The sequence below is a fragment of the Cimex lectularius genome, unplaced genomic scaffold (genome assembly GCF_000648675.2).
Source record: "Cimex lectularius strain Harlan isolate CLEC.00 unplaced genomic scaffold, Clec_2.1 scaffold267, whole genome shotgun sequence".
Taxonomy (NCBI): Eukaryota; Metazoa; Arthropoda; class Insecta; order Hemiptera; family Cimicidae; genus Cimex; species Cimex lectularius.
In genome coordinates, this window is record NW_019392840.1 from 140,964 (window position 1) to 159,664 (window position 18,701).

The 18,701-nt window shown below is 34.1% G+C and overlaps 1 protein-coding gene across 2 annotated transcripts in view; it reads right to left on the minus strand.

The window, feature by feature from the left end:
* Positions 1-18,701, minus strand: part of LOC106664635 (neuroligin-4, X-linked-like) — a 532,107-nt gene that overhangs the window by 124,423 nt on the left and 388,983 nt on the right. For both annotated transcript variants that reach the window (XM_024228640.1, XM_024228641.1), the window contains exon 5: positions 13,962-14,701. In XM_024228640.1, coding sequence (XP_024084408.1) covers positions 13,962-14,701 — 740 coding nt within the window. The remainder of the gene's footprint in view (positions 1-13,961; positions 14,702-18,701) is intronic.

The window sequence follows — 18,701 nt, forward strand, 5'->3', positions numbered from 1 at the left end:
AGTTGGAAATTACAGTATTATTAGATTTTATTGACTGTTCAATTGATAAATTGAGTTACTTATTGTATTATGTTTTGATTATAAAATACTTTAAACAACAATTTTTAAGGAGAATAACATAGTGCTTTTACGCTTCTCAAAAAGAGTCATAGTTATGTGTATTCCTTGCTAAATGTAAGGTCAGAAATATAGTTTTCATTGTTGCAGTTTCTTTTGTTGATAAATAAGCTCCATAAATTTTGAGTGCCGGAATAGCCTTGTAAGCTTGTTATTAGTGTGAAAAGGACTCCTCCAGGGGCCCGCGTATTCATATGGTCGTCGTATTTCATGGGATCTCACAAAGGATGGACTTATCTGAACCGGCGAGATATAAAAGCGCTCAATCATACTTTTTTCCCTGGGACAACTATGTCACGTGATAGGAAACGAAGCCCATTGGGGCCCACCTTGATTTCCATCCCGGCGACCATCAATCAAATTCCGTTGTTTTTCGTGTCGGGCGTTAAGTCGAAGTTCCTAGTTTTCTTTTTTTGAGGGGAATTGGGCATAAAGTACGAAAGTCGGTGCCTCGCCCAATAAATATCCAATGCAATTTGGCCTGTTGAAGATTTTAGGAAATCAGTTTGTTCGGTCGCTATAATGTCATTTGGAAACGAAATTATATCTTAGAGATTCTAATAAAAAAAATAATCTTTAAAACACTAATTGACAAAAAATCATTAAAACTTAAAAATAGCATAAAATTAATTTTTTAATCAAAAACCAGAATGGCGCAGTGACCATTTGTGGGGATTGATATGCAATTTTCATAATTTTTTACATATTTTTTTATTTCTTAACATTTTTACATACTTCTAACCTGATCGCTCCTCATTACTTCAATAACGAAATAATAGCTAAGATCATAAAGACGAGGGCCTTATGTCATTTAGTTACATAGCAAAATAATCCACGGTCTAAATAACTTGTATGATTTACACCCTAGTGTAAACTACTTCCGTCGTGTTGATCCCTGGCCAAACCCGTAACATAAATCTGGAAGTCAGGGAGTATCCAATACACGTCTCCACGACTCACCCCCCATCCCCAAGTGTCTGTATTTTAGTCAGCCTTGTTTGGTGAACAACGAAAACGCTCATATCACCAAAAGTCTTTAAACTTTATAAAAAATCTATTAATGATCATGATCAACAACAAATATGCTTTTACCCTTTATTGATTAAATGTCCATTCTGTAAATTATTTGGTTATAAAAGTTATATACAATCCGTTACTTTTTTCTTATTGTGAAATAATTGTATGAAAAAATTCACAATTTCTCATATTAAAGAGACATGAAAACAAATTTAGTTGATTAAATTTTTTCTGTAAAATCAGTATGTTATTTTCTGATTGCCCACCGTTACTTGTAAGCGAAACGTTGTATATAATTACCCGTTGTAAAAATATTTTATAGTTATGATCTTGAAATAATGCCCAGTACAATACCCTAAACAGTAGGCCATTATTTATAGGTTAAAAGTTGTGATTTCTCCTCATAATGGGGCATTTCAGTGAATTTATACGAACGTAAGAAATCAGTTAATTTTTATTACCTTGTGAGCGATTGAGCCTAGTATTTCATATTCCAGAGATTTTTACATTTGCAAGTTACAAGTTGTTGGAATTTATTTGCCGACTGTTCATTGGCTTCAATTTTCAGCTAGAATTAAGATGATAGAATTTAACCAGTATTGTTTTCTGTGCTGGGATGAATATGTAATAATTTCCATATCTGAAATGTCTTGAAAAAGGCCTAAGTATATTGTTTTGCTGTAACAATACAAAGACGACCAGGAGTAGGAATAAGTAAAATAAATCGGTTATCCAGTTCGTTCAAGTATAATCCGGGCTGAAATATCTAACAGATATATCTTGAGAAAACACATGACCCGGGGAGAAATAGCAAGGTGTGGACAGTCTGTTTTCGTTTGTCAAACAAAGAAAAGCACTTCGTTATGAAGGTTGTCCGAGCAATTGATCTATAGACGCGAAATTCGTCATAGAAAAACAGAAGGCGAGCAAAGAGGAAAAACCGAGGGCGATACCACAGCCAATAAAGAAGGATGACAAATTCCCAAAAACAATGCCAAAATCCAAACTTATCTTTGTAGTAGATATCGCGCTCTAACAATTAATTATCTTGGCTATCAATTCACGTGCAAGCTTTTTAAAACAAGGTGTACTTAATTTTGAAAATATTTTAATAACAGATGTTAAATAATCTTAATAAGTTATACGATGATGTCTTTATTTTATCGTAAAGTGTAATATACAATTTTCGAACTAATATAAAAAGAGATGAAAAGATTTCATTCAAGTTTTCGAAGGGCCATTTCCAACCAAATAGTTTTCCACTTTTAAATAAACGGTGAATATAATCTTTTTCAATTAATTAAACTTTATGTAAGGTATTGGTTGAGGTAAAAAAGTCAGCGACACGAGCGGGATTCGAACCCACGACCTTCGGCTAAATACGCCGCAGTTCTACCGCTTGAGCTTCTGTGACTTCGATCCAATCTGACACCAACTTCCCACCTCAACCCACCTTTCGAATTTTCTCTCCTTTTTTCCATTTTTTAAATGGGGTGAATGTAATTTATTTATATTTGCTGGTGTAGCATGGTGAAGGTATAACCACCGTATGTCTTAAATGACTGTGTTAGAACTGTAAATTTTTCTGTTACAGACAATTAAATATTTTTATTAGAAAGAGTTTAATTTTTTTTCAGTATTTACTAATATGCTCCAACGGCACTCCGTATTACCGTGTTAAGTCGAGGATGTCTAAGTCCAGACGTTTGAGGCGACGTGGATGGTTCTTAGGATTGGAGGGAGATAGCATGATCAGTAGGGTTAGGATAAGTTGAAACTTTGGAGTGGCATGGTCAATGTGGATAGTGAGAATGACAATAGTAAGGAGTTTAGAAAATTCTTCTGATGACTTTTGATCGAAATGCTCGGATTCGATGGATGTTAGATGGTTTGGTGGCACCTCACAGTTATCAAAAGAGGTCGAAGAAATGTTTTGTACAGAGTTGTTTGTTGTTTACCGTCAAGTCTGACCTCGGTCATATAAGTCTTCCTAGTTAGTCCAAATCGGTTTTTTACTTCTTGTCGTTTGAGACTTGTGTGAGGATTCAGCGTCAATCTACTCTCTAAGTATAACCCGAAATATTTTACTTGTTTATATGGGAGTGGATTTTACTGCTAATGTACATAAGTAGGTAAGGCGGTTTGAGAAACTTGAACGGGAACGTATCAATTTTTTGCCAGGCCGATATAGAGTCAGATAAAAGTAATATTAAAATAACATATACGATTTCATAATACAACTAAAATCCTTTTACAAAAAACAAAATAATAATCTCTGATCTGAACAAAATAATCCTTACTTAAAAAACAATAAAAGAAATACCTTGTAATAATAGAAAAGAAACGAGATCTCATATAATAATATTTTTAATATTACACCGGTATCACTTGTTACTCCGGTACCGAACAGGACTCAATCTCCCCTATCTCTTTTTGTGTGGATCGTCTCCCTCTTCTCAACTACTTTTTGTTTTACTTTTGCCGATCCTTCCATCTTTAAAGATATGTTAATGTCATTGTTGATAGAAAAGTAAAAAAAAAATTAGATGTACATGATTTAATGTTTCATTTTAGACTAAGGTAGTTAATGTAAAATTCTGTAACTCATTTTTACAGTGTGTGTCCGACCTCAGACTGCCAACATCCGGGATGGGTCTTCTAGAGGTCTGCCAATAATTTATTGTAAATTTTGAAAGGTGGACTTGCCGGTGGACTAGGAGAAGTGATAGGCTCAAATCTGTGCACGTACGTATGCGTGGACGTGCATGTGCAGAATTGAGCTGACATAAATCAATAATCAGTGACTTAAGAAGTGAGTATGTCTAGTTCATTGGATAGAATTTCTTATTGATGGAAAAAGGTACAAACTATTTATTTAGAAATCTTGAGATACGGTCTGGTGTGATGTAGGTTTCAGAAAAACATTTTCTTTATCGTGCCAACGTTTCGATCTTTATTGAGATCATCTTCACGGCCTGGGACACCAACACAATTTCGACTTCAAAAATCCAAAAGTATTACACACAGAACAAAACAAACATAAACGTAATTTCTTAGAAATGGTTTATATCAACAGAGATAAACATAGCATCAATTACAGAACAGATACATGTAAATTCAGTCGCAGCTACGCCAATATCATTAATCAAATTCAATACAGATAACATACCTATATCATCACATTACATTCCACGCATCAAATATTTTTCACATAGTCTAATTTCCCAACAATTTAGCTTTCCTTTTCCTATTTTATCCCTTTCTATATAATCCTGAAAGGATAATCTGACCGAACCATTACCAACACATTTTTTCCCTTCGTCGTCTCTTTTCACCTCAAAGAAGCCGACGCCTTACAAAAATGTCTTTTCTATACCGACATCCTTCCCCACTCCTTCAAAATCCAACGTATATAAACACAAAATAGCAAAATCTCACTGGCACTCTCGACACGAAACGCAGGAATGGCACAATTACACGGAAGACAAACACTTTGAGTGAGTAGAAATACTTTGATTGTATATATAAAAAGTATATTTTGCATTGCCCAAATTCACTTTTCCGCATCCAAAATGTAATTGTAATATGTAAACAATGTTTGTAAATCCCAGGCCCTGAAGATGATCTCAATAAAGATCGAAACGATGACACGATAAAGAAAATGTTTTTCTGAAACCTACATCACACCAGACCGCATCTCACGATTTCTAAATAAATATCGATTAACGGTCACTAATCACCGTCAATCAAACGTTAAAAAAAACGACACAAATAATAAAAATTTAATTAATAAATTAAACAATGTTAATCATATTCTATTACACAACTTTGTCGAAAAAAAGGATTGTTGTAAAATAGTTATTTGCATCGTGCTATTAATGTGGATTTATTTCCGAGCATTCAACCATAGATCAGACATAAAAAATCACTGAGAATGTTCTGAAAAATACACACATATATGTTCAGCTTTTTCCTTTGACTTTCACAAGGATTTTCACAATGAAAAAATATTATTCCCGAGACAATATGTTGAACTTTTTACCTCTTACCAAAAGATTGTTCCAAGATAAACACAAGACAAATACATTCAGCAGACTTATTGGGAGACGTGAATATTTCAGCATCCCGACACTGAGATCATACAGTATACATTTGTACCCATTGTATACATTGAACCTCAAGGCTCCCAGCAGCGTGCTACACAGTCAGTAATTGTAATGGCCCCTCTTCACTACGGCCCCACTTTGGACCACCAAAATTGAGCCACCATGTACAGGAACGATGATTTTAGTTTATTGGTTGGCAATGATTGTATTTAAAAAGTATGTAAAAAAATAGGGCTTGAATCTTTTGAAAGTATCAACATTAGTTTTGCAAATTTATTCTACTGTGATACAATAAGTCTTCACTTGTCACACTTCTCCTGTGGGTGACTCAGGCCGTAGAACGAGCATAAATTGAAAATATTGATTGGGAAACATTGGGTTTGAAAGCAGTTTCACTCGTATATAACGGCCAACAATTTTGGTGTAGATAGGTGTCGTGTCCACTCACTGAGCCAATATTTGTCGGCCATTGTTTATTGTATCCAACCAAGTTCTGGCAACAATTTAAGTAGAAATTATACACCCTAGCGAAACACAAAACCTCAGCAGTAAATTACTCGACCTCGAAATCTATCACATCATAGGTAAAGTAAGCAACTATAGGCCATTGAGGCCATGCTGGCCCAATCTTCGGCCAAGGACAGCCCATCTACTGGCCCAGTGTCTGGAGCCAAGCCCATGTCTAGCTTGGCATGGTGTGCAGCCCATAGTGTAAGGGAAATGTATAAGACTACAGACGAGGACAAAGCTGACACAGTTCGATTTTTAAATTTTACGAGGTTGATTTAAGTAGTTAAATATAACACTAATGATTATTCGGAAATCGTGAGATGCGGTCGGGTGTGATGTAAGTTTCAAAAAAATATTTTCTTTATCGTGCACACGTTTCGATCTTTATTGAGATCATCTTCAGGGCCTGGGATAAACAAATATTGTTTAAATTTAACAAATACATGTAGGATGTAGAAAAAAGAGTGAATTTATATAATGCAAAAATGTTTTGTTTTTTATTCAATCGAAGTATTTCTTCTCACTCAAAGTGTTTGTTTTCTTCGTAATTGTGCCATTCTTGCGTCTATATAAGCGTCAAAGGATAATCTGGCCGAACCATTGCCAACGTTTTTTCTTTTCGTCGGCACTTTTTACCTCAAATAAGCCAAATTCCTTCCCCACCCCTTCAAAATCCAACTTATATAAACATAAAACAGCAAAATCTCACTGGCACTCTCAACACTACACGCAAGAATGGCACACTTACGCAGAAAACAAACACTTTGAGTGAGTAGAAATACTTTGGTTGAATATAAAAAATATATATTTTTTGCATAGTGTAAATTCACTTTTTTCCACATCCTACATGTATTTGTTAAATGTAAACAATGTTTGTAAATCCCAGGCCCTGAAGATGATCTCAATAAAGATCAAAACGTTGGCACGATAAAGAAAATTTTTTTTGAAAACTACATTATACCAGACCGCATCTCACGATTTCCGAATCATCATCGACTAACCGTCACTAATCACCACACATAACACTAATGAGAGAAATTAAATGACCAGATTTAATAAATCAAACATATTTTTGTTTATACGTATTTTATATATATAACGCTTATTTAAAAAATTAGGGCTTGAACCTATTTGAAATTATTGGTACATTATTATTTTCAAGGGTGCTACCGTGATACAATAAGTCTTCACCTTTTCTACTTGTCACTTTTCTACTGTGGGTCATACAATGAGCATAAATCCAAAATATTTAGTTATTACAATGCTGTAAAAATACAATAGTTGTAAACAACAAATAAATGTAATTATAAAAGGTTATTCCAGTTTAATTAGTTTTATTGTTAGTGGTGTTTTATTTTCAGTCGTTGTTTTATGTAATGCCAATTGAAAAGTAAATGGAATTAACTGAAAGTTCAATTACATGGGAAACATCATTATTTGTGAGATGCTTAACGCTGGCCTCGGTGATTTTAGGTTTGTTGCGCGCGACCCATTTCTGAATTCTTCCTAAAATTCTTTCAGGGAAAATTGAAATGTTGGTCGACCGAGAGTATTTGCCCCGTGGATTTAATGGCAAAGTTCCCCCGATAATCTACGCTGAGAGGGAAGGAAGGGTCAGAGGAAGAAAGGAAGGGGTTACAGGCCATCCTCACGAGTTGGAATAATGATCTTAACTTGGAGGATTATCTCCGGTTTAAAATTTATAATTAATAAAATGTAATATGTATTGTATCTTATCAACATCGAAAAAGTTGTAATAATGCAGGATAATAAATAATTACACACTCTCAATTTCTCTCTCCCTCTCTATCTTTCTCTCTTTCTCTCTCTCTCTCTCCCTCTCTCTCTCTCTCTCCCTCCCTCTCTCACTCGCTCTTTCTCTCTCCCCCTCCATCTCAATCTATCACCCCCTCTCTCTCCATCTTCTTATTAGCCCTATCTTTCTTCTTTCACTCACTCTCTCTATATATCCCTCTCTTTATCTATCTACCTAACTATTTCACTATTTCTCTATATTTCTATCATTCTGTTTTTATTTATCAATCTAAATATAAATCCTAAAATAGATCTAAATCTGTTGATCTAAATGTCTGTAAAGAGAGAGAAAGAGAGAGAGAGAGAGAGAGAGAGAGAGAGTGAGAGAGAGTGAGTGAGAGAGATCTCTCTCTCCCTATTTTACTCTCCCATTATTATTTTTCTCAAGCCTCTCTCACTTTTTCTTTCTGCCTCAATCTCCATCTCTGTATATCTATACCTCTCTTTCTCTTTACTTTTCCGGTTATGTATTTATCTAATTTCAGATGGATCTATAAATAGATACATAGAGGGCGAGAGAGACAGAGAAAGAGATGAAAAAAATATTTTTATATCCTATCCATCCGAATGTATTGTAGTTGTTAGATGAGTCGTCGGAAGAATGCGTTATTTAAAATGAAAATAATATAGTACCATTTAATTAGCAAACTTTAGATATAAATAGTTCTGAGTTAAATTGCAAAATCCAATATATAGACAACAGTAGATACATACATACATACATTGCTGGAATTTCACTTAGTTCAACGATATATTGATTAAATTTACCTAGTTATCAATTACCTAATTTAATTTATTAAATTGAAGAAGGTCTCCGTTTGTCTTTAAGCATGAATTATAATTTTCTTATGAATTTGTAGGTTAAAATTCTAGTGAAGCATGATAAAATTAATATTTTATACCGTACATTATTACGTTGTATGACATCATACAAATTAGGTACCTATATAACTCATTGTACAACACAGTTTTAAAGAAAAAGATTTTTTTTAAATACATTGAGCCTTAAAACAATTGAATAATGGAAAAAAATAGTTTTATACAAAAAAAAAATTTACCAAAACTTTTAGGTCGTCGATTTTCATACCACTGCCCATTCAGGTTGTTCAGATGGTTGAATAATTTACTAAGGTTGTTCTTTTCGCATTAATTGGTAGTAAAATAAATAACAAACATAGTAATTTTTAACAATAATAATTATATGTTAAGAATATTTCATTTATAAATATATAAAAATATATAACAAATAAATAAATAATAATAAATTAATAAAATAAAAATAAATAATATAAAAAACATTTTTTATTTACAAATCGGTAATATAAAATATTGATACATACATATACAAATTCAAAATCGATCGCCGTTTCATTTTGGATCTCAAAATGTTGTCGGCGAAATTCGGCGACATCTTCATTTTCCAAATCAAAACACTTCATCTAATTCGGAGGTGATTGGAGAGAAAAAAATTCAGAAAAATTTTACATGGTACAAAACTACCAACTATAAAATGTACCAAGTGTTGATATTTTCTTAAGATAATATCAATTTTTCATCTAAGTAAAACTTTTTTGAAATTTTGAACTAGAAATCAACTTTAGGAATAAATTCTTTAGTCTAAATTCTCACTTAATCATAAAAATTGATACTAAAATATACAATAAAATCTTAGTGAAAATAACAAAATTTAATTTATGATGGACTAAAAGATTGCCAAAATTTTAGACTTGCCAAGCAGAAATTGGAAAACAGCAAAACAAAAAGAGTTAGTACAATTTACAACTTGTCAAGGTGGCTGCATGACAAAGTTTTTTCTGAATGGGCATTAGTCGAAATATGAACCACTTACCCAGACCTTCCCCTTTCACGCTAACATCGCTAGGATATTTTATGGACAAGCAATATTAAATTAAATTATGCAATCGTTAGTGGTCGATTTGTCGATTAACTTACAAGAGGTTAACTTTAAATGTGTTTAAGCTGCAATGCATAACTTATTTGTTAATTTTTTCGAATTGTCATAAAAATGCTGAATTTTTCAATTATGTTCATAATAATTTCCTCAGTAGCACTTTGCATTTAATTCGTTCTTCTTGACTAAATTTAAAAGACATGCTCCTTTGTCCCATTCTTCGTTTTTGCAGGATTGCTGACTCTAATTTGAGTGTGACATGTTTCTCTTCGCTTATTCTCTACGATTTCATTGGTTTTAGAAATATTTGAAATTTGTCGGTCTGCTGGGTTAATTTAAAGTGTTTTTAATCTTTACCTTGTCTAGTCGACCTATCTCACGACGAGTTAATTATCACCAATTTATATGGGTTGTAATCAATCAAATTTTTGTTTTGCAAATCGTTTGGACTAAGTAAGATTTTATATTATTTGTAAACACTAATTAGGGGCTAATTTTTATTTGTTTCACTATAATCTTTAGGCTTAATCAGATTTTTGAAATGTATTTAAAAATGAGATACATACATAAGCCTCCTCAATATTTCGTTTGAATGGACATGGAATTTATGTCCATTTTCCAGTGGAAAGAAGATGGTCTGGAAGATGATCATTTAATATTCTTACAATCTCTTGGAAAATATTCAGTATGTAATTTGATCATTCAATAATCTTCACTCATTGGCGAACACTTTGGGTTTAGCATAATGCTAAACTAATAATGCTAGGATTATGGTCGTTTATTTTGGATACAGTGACGATTTAATGAGCCTTCTGTAATGCACCTTCACCGATGAAAGTTAATCGTTCTGGCTCCGCAACAGTAGTCTCGCAAAAAAATTGCCAATAGCCCCAAGGTAAACAGGACCGTTTATGGTTTCATCGATTTAATAAAGATAATAGTACAAAATAGAAAAACATGAGCCAATTAAATTCCATGTACAACAACTGCCCGCATGTAATGCTCATTTGCAACTATGTCGATCATTTGTTTCGGATTTTTCTAAAGGCTAATATAGATAATCAATTCTACCTTTTTAATGTAATCATGAAAACATAAAATTTAAGTATGAAATTCAAAACAGTCGCTCCATTCTTCTATTCTTCATCACGTGGAAGTGATCTGAGATCCAGAGAGCACATTGTTGCATAGGTGGTTCACAAAAGAAATTAGCTCAGACAGATATTTCAAATATTTTTTTTCTCACATTTTTCTCCAAAACTGAATAATGCTAATAACCTACATAGAGTTTTGGTACCTAAGCGTACATGCGTCTGGAGTGAAGTTAAAGAATTTTAAATATAAGCACACAAAGACATTGGTTAATAGATGGGTACATATTAATTCAAGGAAGTCAATAAACAATGAACAGACAAACCGATTGAAATGTGAACGCACAAGAGCGTACAATACGTGACAATGATTTTGCCAAAGTGAAAATATTCGATGAAGAAATACATACCCGAGATCAATTGCTGTTACAGGCGTAATAATAAATAATAATCAAATGAGTTATTTTTATACAAAACACAAGCGTAAGGAAGAAAAGTAGTCATCAAAAGTCATCCAATGTTATTTATAGGTTGCGTGTGAATGCCCAATCAGCTACATTGGTCAAAGAAAGTAGAGCATAAAAAATATAATTTATAGTCATGTTTCCGTTTATAGTAATAGATCCAGAAATGGTACTGGACTATCAAAACATTAATATTTCAATGTTAGAAGTATCGACCACTTTTTCGCTGATGGGCTCTCTGGATCAAGATATGGCATTGAAGGAAAAAGCCAGTTGTTATTGCCAAATTTTAGATCTATTTTGTAACCTGTAACCAATCGTTACAGACCTTGAGAATGTTAGGAATGGGTTGCTCTTCAAGAAAATATGACATCGCCTGTAAAAAAAAACTTTATAACTTTAAGATTGTTTTCCCCTAATGATGATCTTAAAATAGGTTGTCAACTTGGTAGTACCAACTGAATTCACTTATTTTCTTCATGAATATTCATGAAAACATTCACTAACATGTGGGCATAAATTTGACTTTTCGAATGTCCAAATAATTGACAAAGAGTCTCCCTTATTCAGAAGAAGAATAAAAAGCGTCTACGTACTAAAATGAAAAAATAATAATTGTAACATGCAGACAGAGGCAGGATCAGATTTTAAAAGGCGTGTAATCTCTCCAGGACAAGTTTGCAATATTGTTATAATCTGTGGGAATGTTCAGACTGAGTCGGTGTTAAACGAAATTTGAACGATCTATTAAAAACTTAATTATGCCAATTTGCAGACATAATTATGATTGTTTTATAAGCTCTATATAATTACGTTTATTGTTGAATGGATTGAATAAATATGTATTCATAATGTGTAACGAATATAGGCCTTGATGATGACTGTAATATACAATTAAATTTGTATTTTTTCATCTAAATCATATTCGTGAAACTAAATAAAACACTGAGATTAAATTTCAATAATGAGCAGCGTTTATGTTTTATGTTTGGATTTATTAACGTAAGTAGATTTAAAGGAAAAACTATTCTTCAGAAGTTGGGAGGCTAAAGAAAGATAATTTTTTTAGTGAGTATTTTTCTTAGTTGAGATAAAGCTCATTTTAAACACAAACACAGCCGTAAAAAGAAGAAAACCTAAATGAGTTTAAGTGTGAGATTAACATTTGATGCGTTGGCAAACCGACTAAGAAGAAGAATACTGTCGCAGATTAGTGACTCTCCCCTGAATGCGGCTGGATAAAACGGGCTGGGGGCTTCTGTTTGCTCAAAGGCGCGGCTGGTAGAAGTGTGTAATTTCCTGAAGGATTTAGGCGAGGAACGGGATCAGATAATTCCCGGCCGCTCCGGTCTTATCGGGAGTCGGAACATACGTCTTATTTGCGGGGGCCGTCGTTTGCAGGAAAGGGGCCCCACTAACCGCCCCCCGGCCGAAATACATCAGCCCTCGCGGGGACGAACAACCCTAAATCGAATCCCGTAAAATAAACAAGGCTACATTCCAAGTTCTGGCGCGCCTTTTAAAATATTCAAAGTCTTGCGGCTTGGATGTTGCATCTAACCGAGCTCAGACTGCCCACCTTAACAAAGGATAAGCTTTGGAAATAAGGGTTCCACGACGGGAGTGGAGGATTGCTTTGCAATTTTCATGAAGACCCCTTCCAACCGCTCCTCCTATATATCTCATAATAGGCGTTTTAATTTTTTAGCCCTACTTACCCAAACATAATGCTCAGGTAACCCATGCTTTCTACCTGATCCAAATTACACTTGATTCAAAGTCAAATATAAATTTATCCTGAATTGGTATGTAGCTGAATAATTAACGAATATAGCTCTGATTCTTGCAATTCGAGACCCTTTTCTCCGTGATATGAATATAACTTAAATTCGTATCAAGCCTGCTATCAAATGAAAATAATGAAATAGTCACACAGGATATGACTAAATTTACTGCTTTTTACCCGAATTTTTTTTGGATCACGGTTTTCAAATAAATACTCTAAACGTATTTCGACGTGAATGACATTTTTATCCGATTGTTCTAACACAACTAAAAAACACCTAAAAAAGATATAAATTCGCAATTATGTTAAAATAAATTCACCATTTACCAAAATTTGTAAAAATTATGTTGTGGCAAAGCGCAATACATCCCGATATCTGGAAAATAATTACCGCTTTTATCTCCTAGAATGTTCTCATTTTGTTTCCATTATTTCCATTTTGGTGACCCACCCTTTTCCAGGAATTAGGTAAAACCGTCGGAAACACCAACAAAAAGCGTATTTTCATCTAAAAATTCTGGAGTAGATTAATAAAGCAACGAATAAACCTATCAGAACTTTTTTAATAAAGTTATTTAACTTTAAAACAAACTTTTATATAAACTGGCTTGAATCGAAGCCCCGACATCTTTTGAGTATGCCTTATACTTTTTCACTGTAAGTGAAAAATCATTTCAACGATATTGCCTTTAGAGTAGTTTCACTATCCAAAAACGTAGGACATATGCTGTATTTTCTGAGTGGACCTTAGAAATCGTTTCACCGCAATTAACATAATATGCTTTATAAACACAACATAACTTTGGTTTACACAGAATTTAATCTGTGACGGATTATAGCTCGGACTCCTTATTCGTTTGTAAAGTTTCATAAAGGGAGGGTACAGTGTGGACGAATAAGTCCTGCAGTCTCAATAAATATTCGATATAAACATTATATCTAAAAATTCGACTCTTATTAATGAACAACTCAATAATAAATCCTTAAGAATTCCCCTGTTTAAATTAGCTCCTGAAAATATAGACTGAAGCCTACGTCTTCATTCATAATGACGTAGTATTAGAGTAAGGCTCTTTATGGCTAGTAAAGTATGATTATAAGGAATTGTCATTTGAAATGGAAATATTTTAATAACTTACTAACCTGAGGGTAGTCGCCGTCTTTGGTCTGATAGTCGAAAACGTAAAAGAATGAACGGTGCGTCTTTGGAGAGGAAGAGTGCATCGGTTTGCTCAAGAGATCCCCTGTGGCGACGACCGGAGCGACGAACTGGGCGTCGCTGAGCGCGGCGACCGTAGCGTCCCGAGTGTTGATCGGGTGGAGGACCGTCCGTTCCCAGTCAGTGTACTCGTTCACGACGGTAAAGAATATCTCGGAAAGGTGATAGGTGTAGGCGTTTCGGACGTACGTCCTCAGGATTTTATCACGCCGCTCGCCCTCGAACCCGGCCTGGATGTCGTTGGAGGAGAACCTCCACATGCTTTCAGACGTGACGACCCCGAAGAGCAGGTCGTATTTGATCGAGCCGGTGATGGAGTCACCAGAACGTTTCACGTTCATCGACTGCTGCGGCGCGAAGCCGGTCATCTCGGGGAGAAAATTGGTCCAGAGGTTTTCGTGAAAATCCGCCTTTATAACGACGCCATCGACACTGGGGCCGAAGGCGCTGAGGAAAGCCGGCGCAGTTATATCCGCGCTCATCAAATCCGCCAACGAGACGTCCTTAAGGCAGTCGACTATCGATTCGTGTTCGCGGTACAAGTCCTCCGGTACGGTGCAGTTAACGTGCTTCGCCAGCCTGACGGCGAAGTCCACTGGGTCTTCTACCAACGCCCAGCTGCTCAGTGCAGAACCGGAGAGAAGGATAGCTCGGTGGAAAAGGCCTAAAACATAATACATAAATATTAATTCATGAGCAGAATAAACAATACATTTATGCGTTATTTCTTAACAGTACCTATTAGGAATTGATTCAATAATTATTCAAAAAACGTAACAGGTATTTTTAGGTTCAATTATCAGAGGTAGTTTTCTCTAGTTAAACGTTTATATTTATATATTAACAGATATGCTGACAGTAAAACAGTAAAGGATTAAACGAAAATATTTCTCATTCTGATGTGGCAGAATTAAGCGGTTTTAAAACAACTGCTAACAACAATCGATTTTGTATTGAAAAAATGGCATCGTAAATCTGAGATCCCTGTCGATATTGTATCAAAACCGTTCAGATAATTCTTCGAAATTGATCGAAAGGTACGAAATGAAAAAAGAGCCTGTCCCTATAGGGAAGTTTACTGAACGAGGAAATAAAACTACGAACTGGACAAATAGAAGCTACATCGGGAATCCTACCCATTCAAAAAAATGTCAGACCGGTTTCAGTAAAATCCCGGTAATTTCTCCATTTCAAGTGAATAAGAATTGGGCATTTAATATTAGAAATAAAAACAGCCATACTATTTTTATACAGATAACAAAAGTGTAAACACTTATCACCGAACCCAAGATATGGATGGCTGAAATTCTTTTAAATATATTAACTCTGGCCAATGAAATTTGCAAAATCAAGAGCGGTTTCCTCCAACACATAACTTCTATGAGTCCCTGGAGTCCCTCGGCGTCGTCCTCTTTTTCCATTCTGCGGTACACGCTCCCTCGAAGTCCTCCGAAGTTCCGTACAACTAGAAGAAAATTGCCAAACTTAAAATAAACCAACTTTTGAATTTTGCTGACTCCACTCTTGGCTCATTATTTTCTTTACCCGGATTTTGTACTTTCTAAATCATCAAATGAATGAATCATAAAGTAATATGAAGTGAGATTACGTATCAAAAATTAAATTATTTCAATTCACAAACTCGTTACTAGTCTATACAATTATTTTAACATGAAACAAAATGTTTTGTGTTTATTCTTTTCAAGATATAATTTATCCAAAGATGAAATCTATTAGTTTTGATTGATTGACATCATCTACAATTGAGTTTTAACTATCATTAGATTGATATTTATTAATCTCTTATTTCGGTTTTCCATTTATTCAATTTGTGTTGAAAATGTGATCATTTTTCGATGAAAAAATATTTAGCTATAGGCCATCAGGAAGGCAACAGATTTTCAAGCTTCGGAGAAGCTGAATTAATAAAAGAGGTATTTTCTCGGGTTGTTTATATCTATGGCCCTGGAATTGTGTACTGCTTTGAAAGCGGTCTCTCGAGAATATAAAGAAAATAGGACGAGATAAAGAAAGACAAAGGGTCCGGACGATCCGGCGGAAGATATGAAAAACTCTCTCACTCTCTCTCTCTCTCTCTCTCTCTCTCTCTCTCTCTCTCTCTCTCTCTCTCTCATCTCTCCCAAACAGATAATCCTAATTCCATATTGTTATAATTTGAAATGTGTGAATGATACATTTTTTCTTCCACAGTGATTGAAAATTGTATTTTTAATGTCAGTTAATTCTTACGAAAGAATTAGCTCTTGCTTATCTAGGCTTGAGTAGAGAAGACCGTCGTTTTATCTAGATATTTATATTATCTGCTTAATGCATAAAGGGAATGAAAATTGCAATTAGGAAGTCTATGCATGTATAATGTCCGTTTTATTTAGGTGGAGAAACGTTCACGCGTTTTCCATTAACCTTTACCATTAACCTTTCTTACAAGTAAGCGAGACCAAACCTATCGTGATCTAATTATTTTCAAAGATGAGCAATTACGCTTGTAATATTCGTTTCGCCAAAAAGGAGGGATTTACCGTTTGAGAATGCGTTGTTTTCCTTGGACGGACTAGAATATTTCACCTTATTCTCTTTTGTTCAAACGGCATATGCGTTACGCCGAGTTTTGAAAGGGAGGTTTCGTTTTAATCTTTAAAGAACGCGCTCTCTCGCGCTGAGACTATGACATTTATGGCACGAAATCCGAAGAAAGTCTAATCAATCACATCGCCTGTCTACCCAACGAGCTTTACATTCGTCGAGCGCATTCCTCAACGAAGCCCTGTTTGATGAATAACATTGATGTCTTCCCTGTTGAATTCTAACGAAAAAGGCTTTTATTCGCTTTTGTAATATTATAGAACTGATTATATTTATGTCTCATTGCGATAATATTGACATTTGCAATAAAAGTCCTCATCCCCAATTGATGAACCATGTACACTGAGAGGCAAAAGAAAGAAAGAAAATGGCCACCCTTAAAATTTTTAACTTTCTCTTACACGATCTTCCATTGATATCTTACAACAATATTTGGTCCGTTTTAAAGGATTAGAGATAAATAAAACACAGATAAAATAACCCACGTGTGTTTGCAAGTGGATGTTGTAAATAAGTATTTGAATAGTCAATCTATTTTTTTTGTAAGGTTTTGTGCATAATTCCCGTTGTTTGATTTTTTTTTAAATTTGTAGGTTTTAAAATTGGTTTGGATGGGCTTCAATTCAAAGTGTGTAGTGGCTACTATGAAGTCCCGACTTGAACCCTATCGAACACTTTTGAGACGAGTTGTCAAAGAAGGTAAAAAGATGCCAAATTTTGAAGGATTAAGAATGATGCTGTTGGAGGAGTTTGACAATTTTCCAGAGCACTATATTAAAAGCCTGTCAAAAAAATGTCGACTGGAAACGGTGATCAAGGAGGTGGACATACTCCGGACTGAATTGAATATTTTTTCATTGTTTCCATAGTAAAATATTGATAAAATTTACTCAATTTAAATTTTTATTTATTTTCTTAATGTTATATTTTTCTTTAAAATTATTTCGTAAACCAAAAAAATCATAATATTGCAACTATTTACTAAAAACAAGGTTGGCCATTTTTTTGCCTCTCAGTGAAATATAATAATTTTTAAATATTAGCTGTCATTCTCGTCATAACTAAACTACTTAAGTTGCAAAAGTTCATCAGTTACACTTTTAGTCCATCCCTGATAGACATTAGCAAATCCACAAAACTACGTAAATCAACTTAGGTCACAAGACGACAAAGACCTAATTGAACTTGTAAATGGACTCGAGAAATTCTAACTGCATCATCAAAAGTTCGTCTAAGCTAACAACATTCTCTAGAACTAGTGTATTCTAATACACGAGTAGAATCTTGGAATATTTAAAGACGTGTTAACATGCAAGCCATGTGAAGACATTTTTCATTATTTTCTTTACATCACTACAAGGATAACGGGAAATTCTGCATGGATGATAAGAAGAAACAGCTTCCCATATTATATTTGTTTATTGAATGTCAAAGTGGATGAAGGTACGACCCGTTGTAAAATCTAATTCGTAACTACATCGTACATTCCTAAGGCTAAAAAGTATCTATGTGTGTCACTATAAAATTAGTATAAGAAATTTACAGGTTAAAAAATAGAACTTAATTTTAATCTAAATATTATACGAAAGTAAATTAAATAATATACTGTTTCTTTAATTCTTTTAGCCCTTCCACCAGACCCCCAAAAGTATAATATATTCTTTTACATATACGTTTTTTATATATAGCAAAACACCACCCATCTCCACACAGGACTATTCATTTACTACTACGTTTCCAACTAAGTATGAATACATTTTAGTTTGCACCAATGGGATTGATATCCCAAACTTTAAAAACTCTCTCTTACACTGTCTCTTTTTCTCTCTATATATATATATATATATATATCTCTCTCTCTCCCAATCTCTCTAATTGTCTATCCATCTCATTTTCTCTATCTTTCTATTTATCGATATATGTACCTGTATGTCTATGCATAAATCGTCTATCAATCAATCAATTTTTGTCTGTATATCTATTCATCTATCAATTTATCTATTTATATATCTATTCATCCATCTATTAACCTGACCGTTCGTCTGTATGTCTGTCTCTAT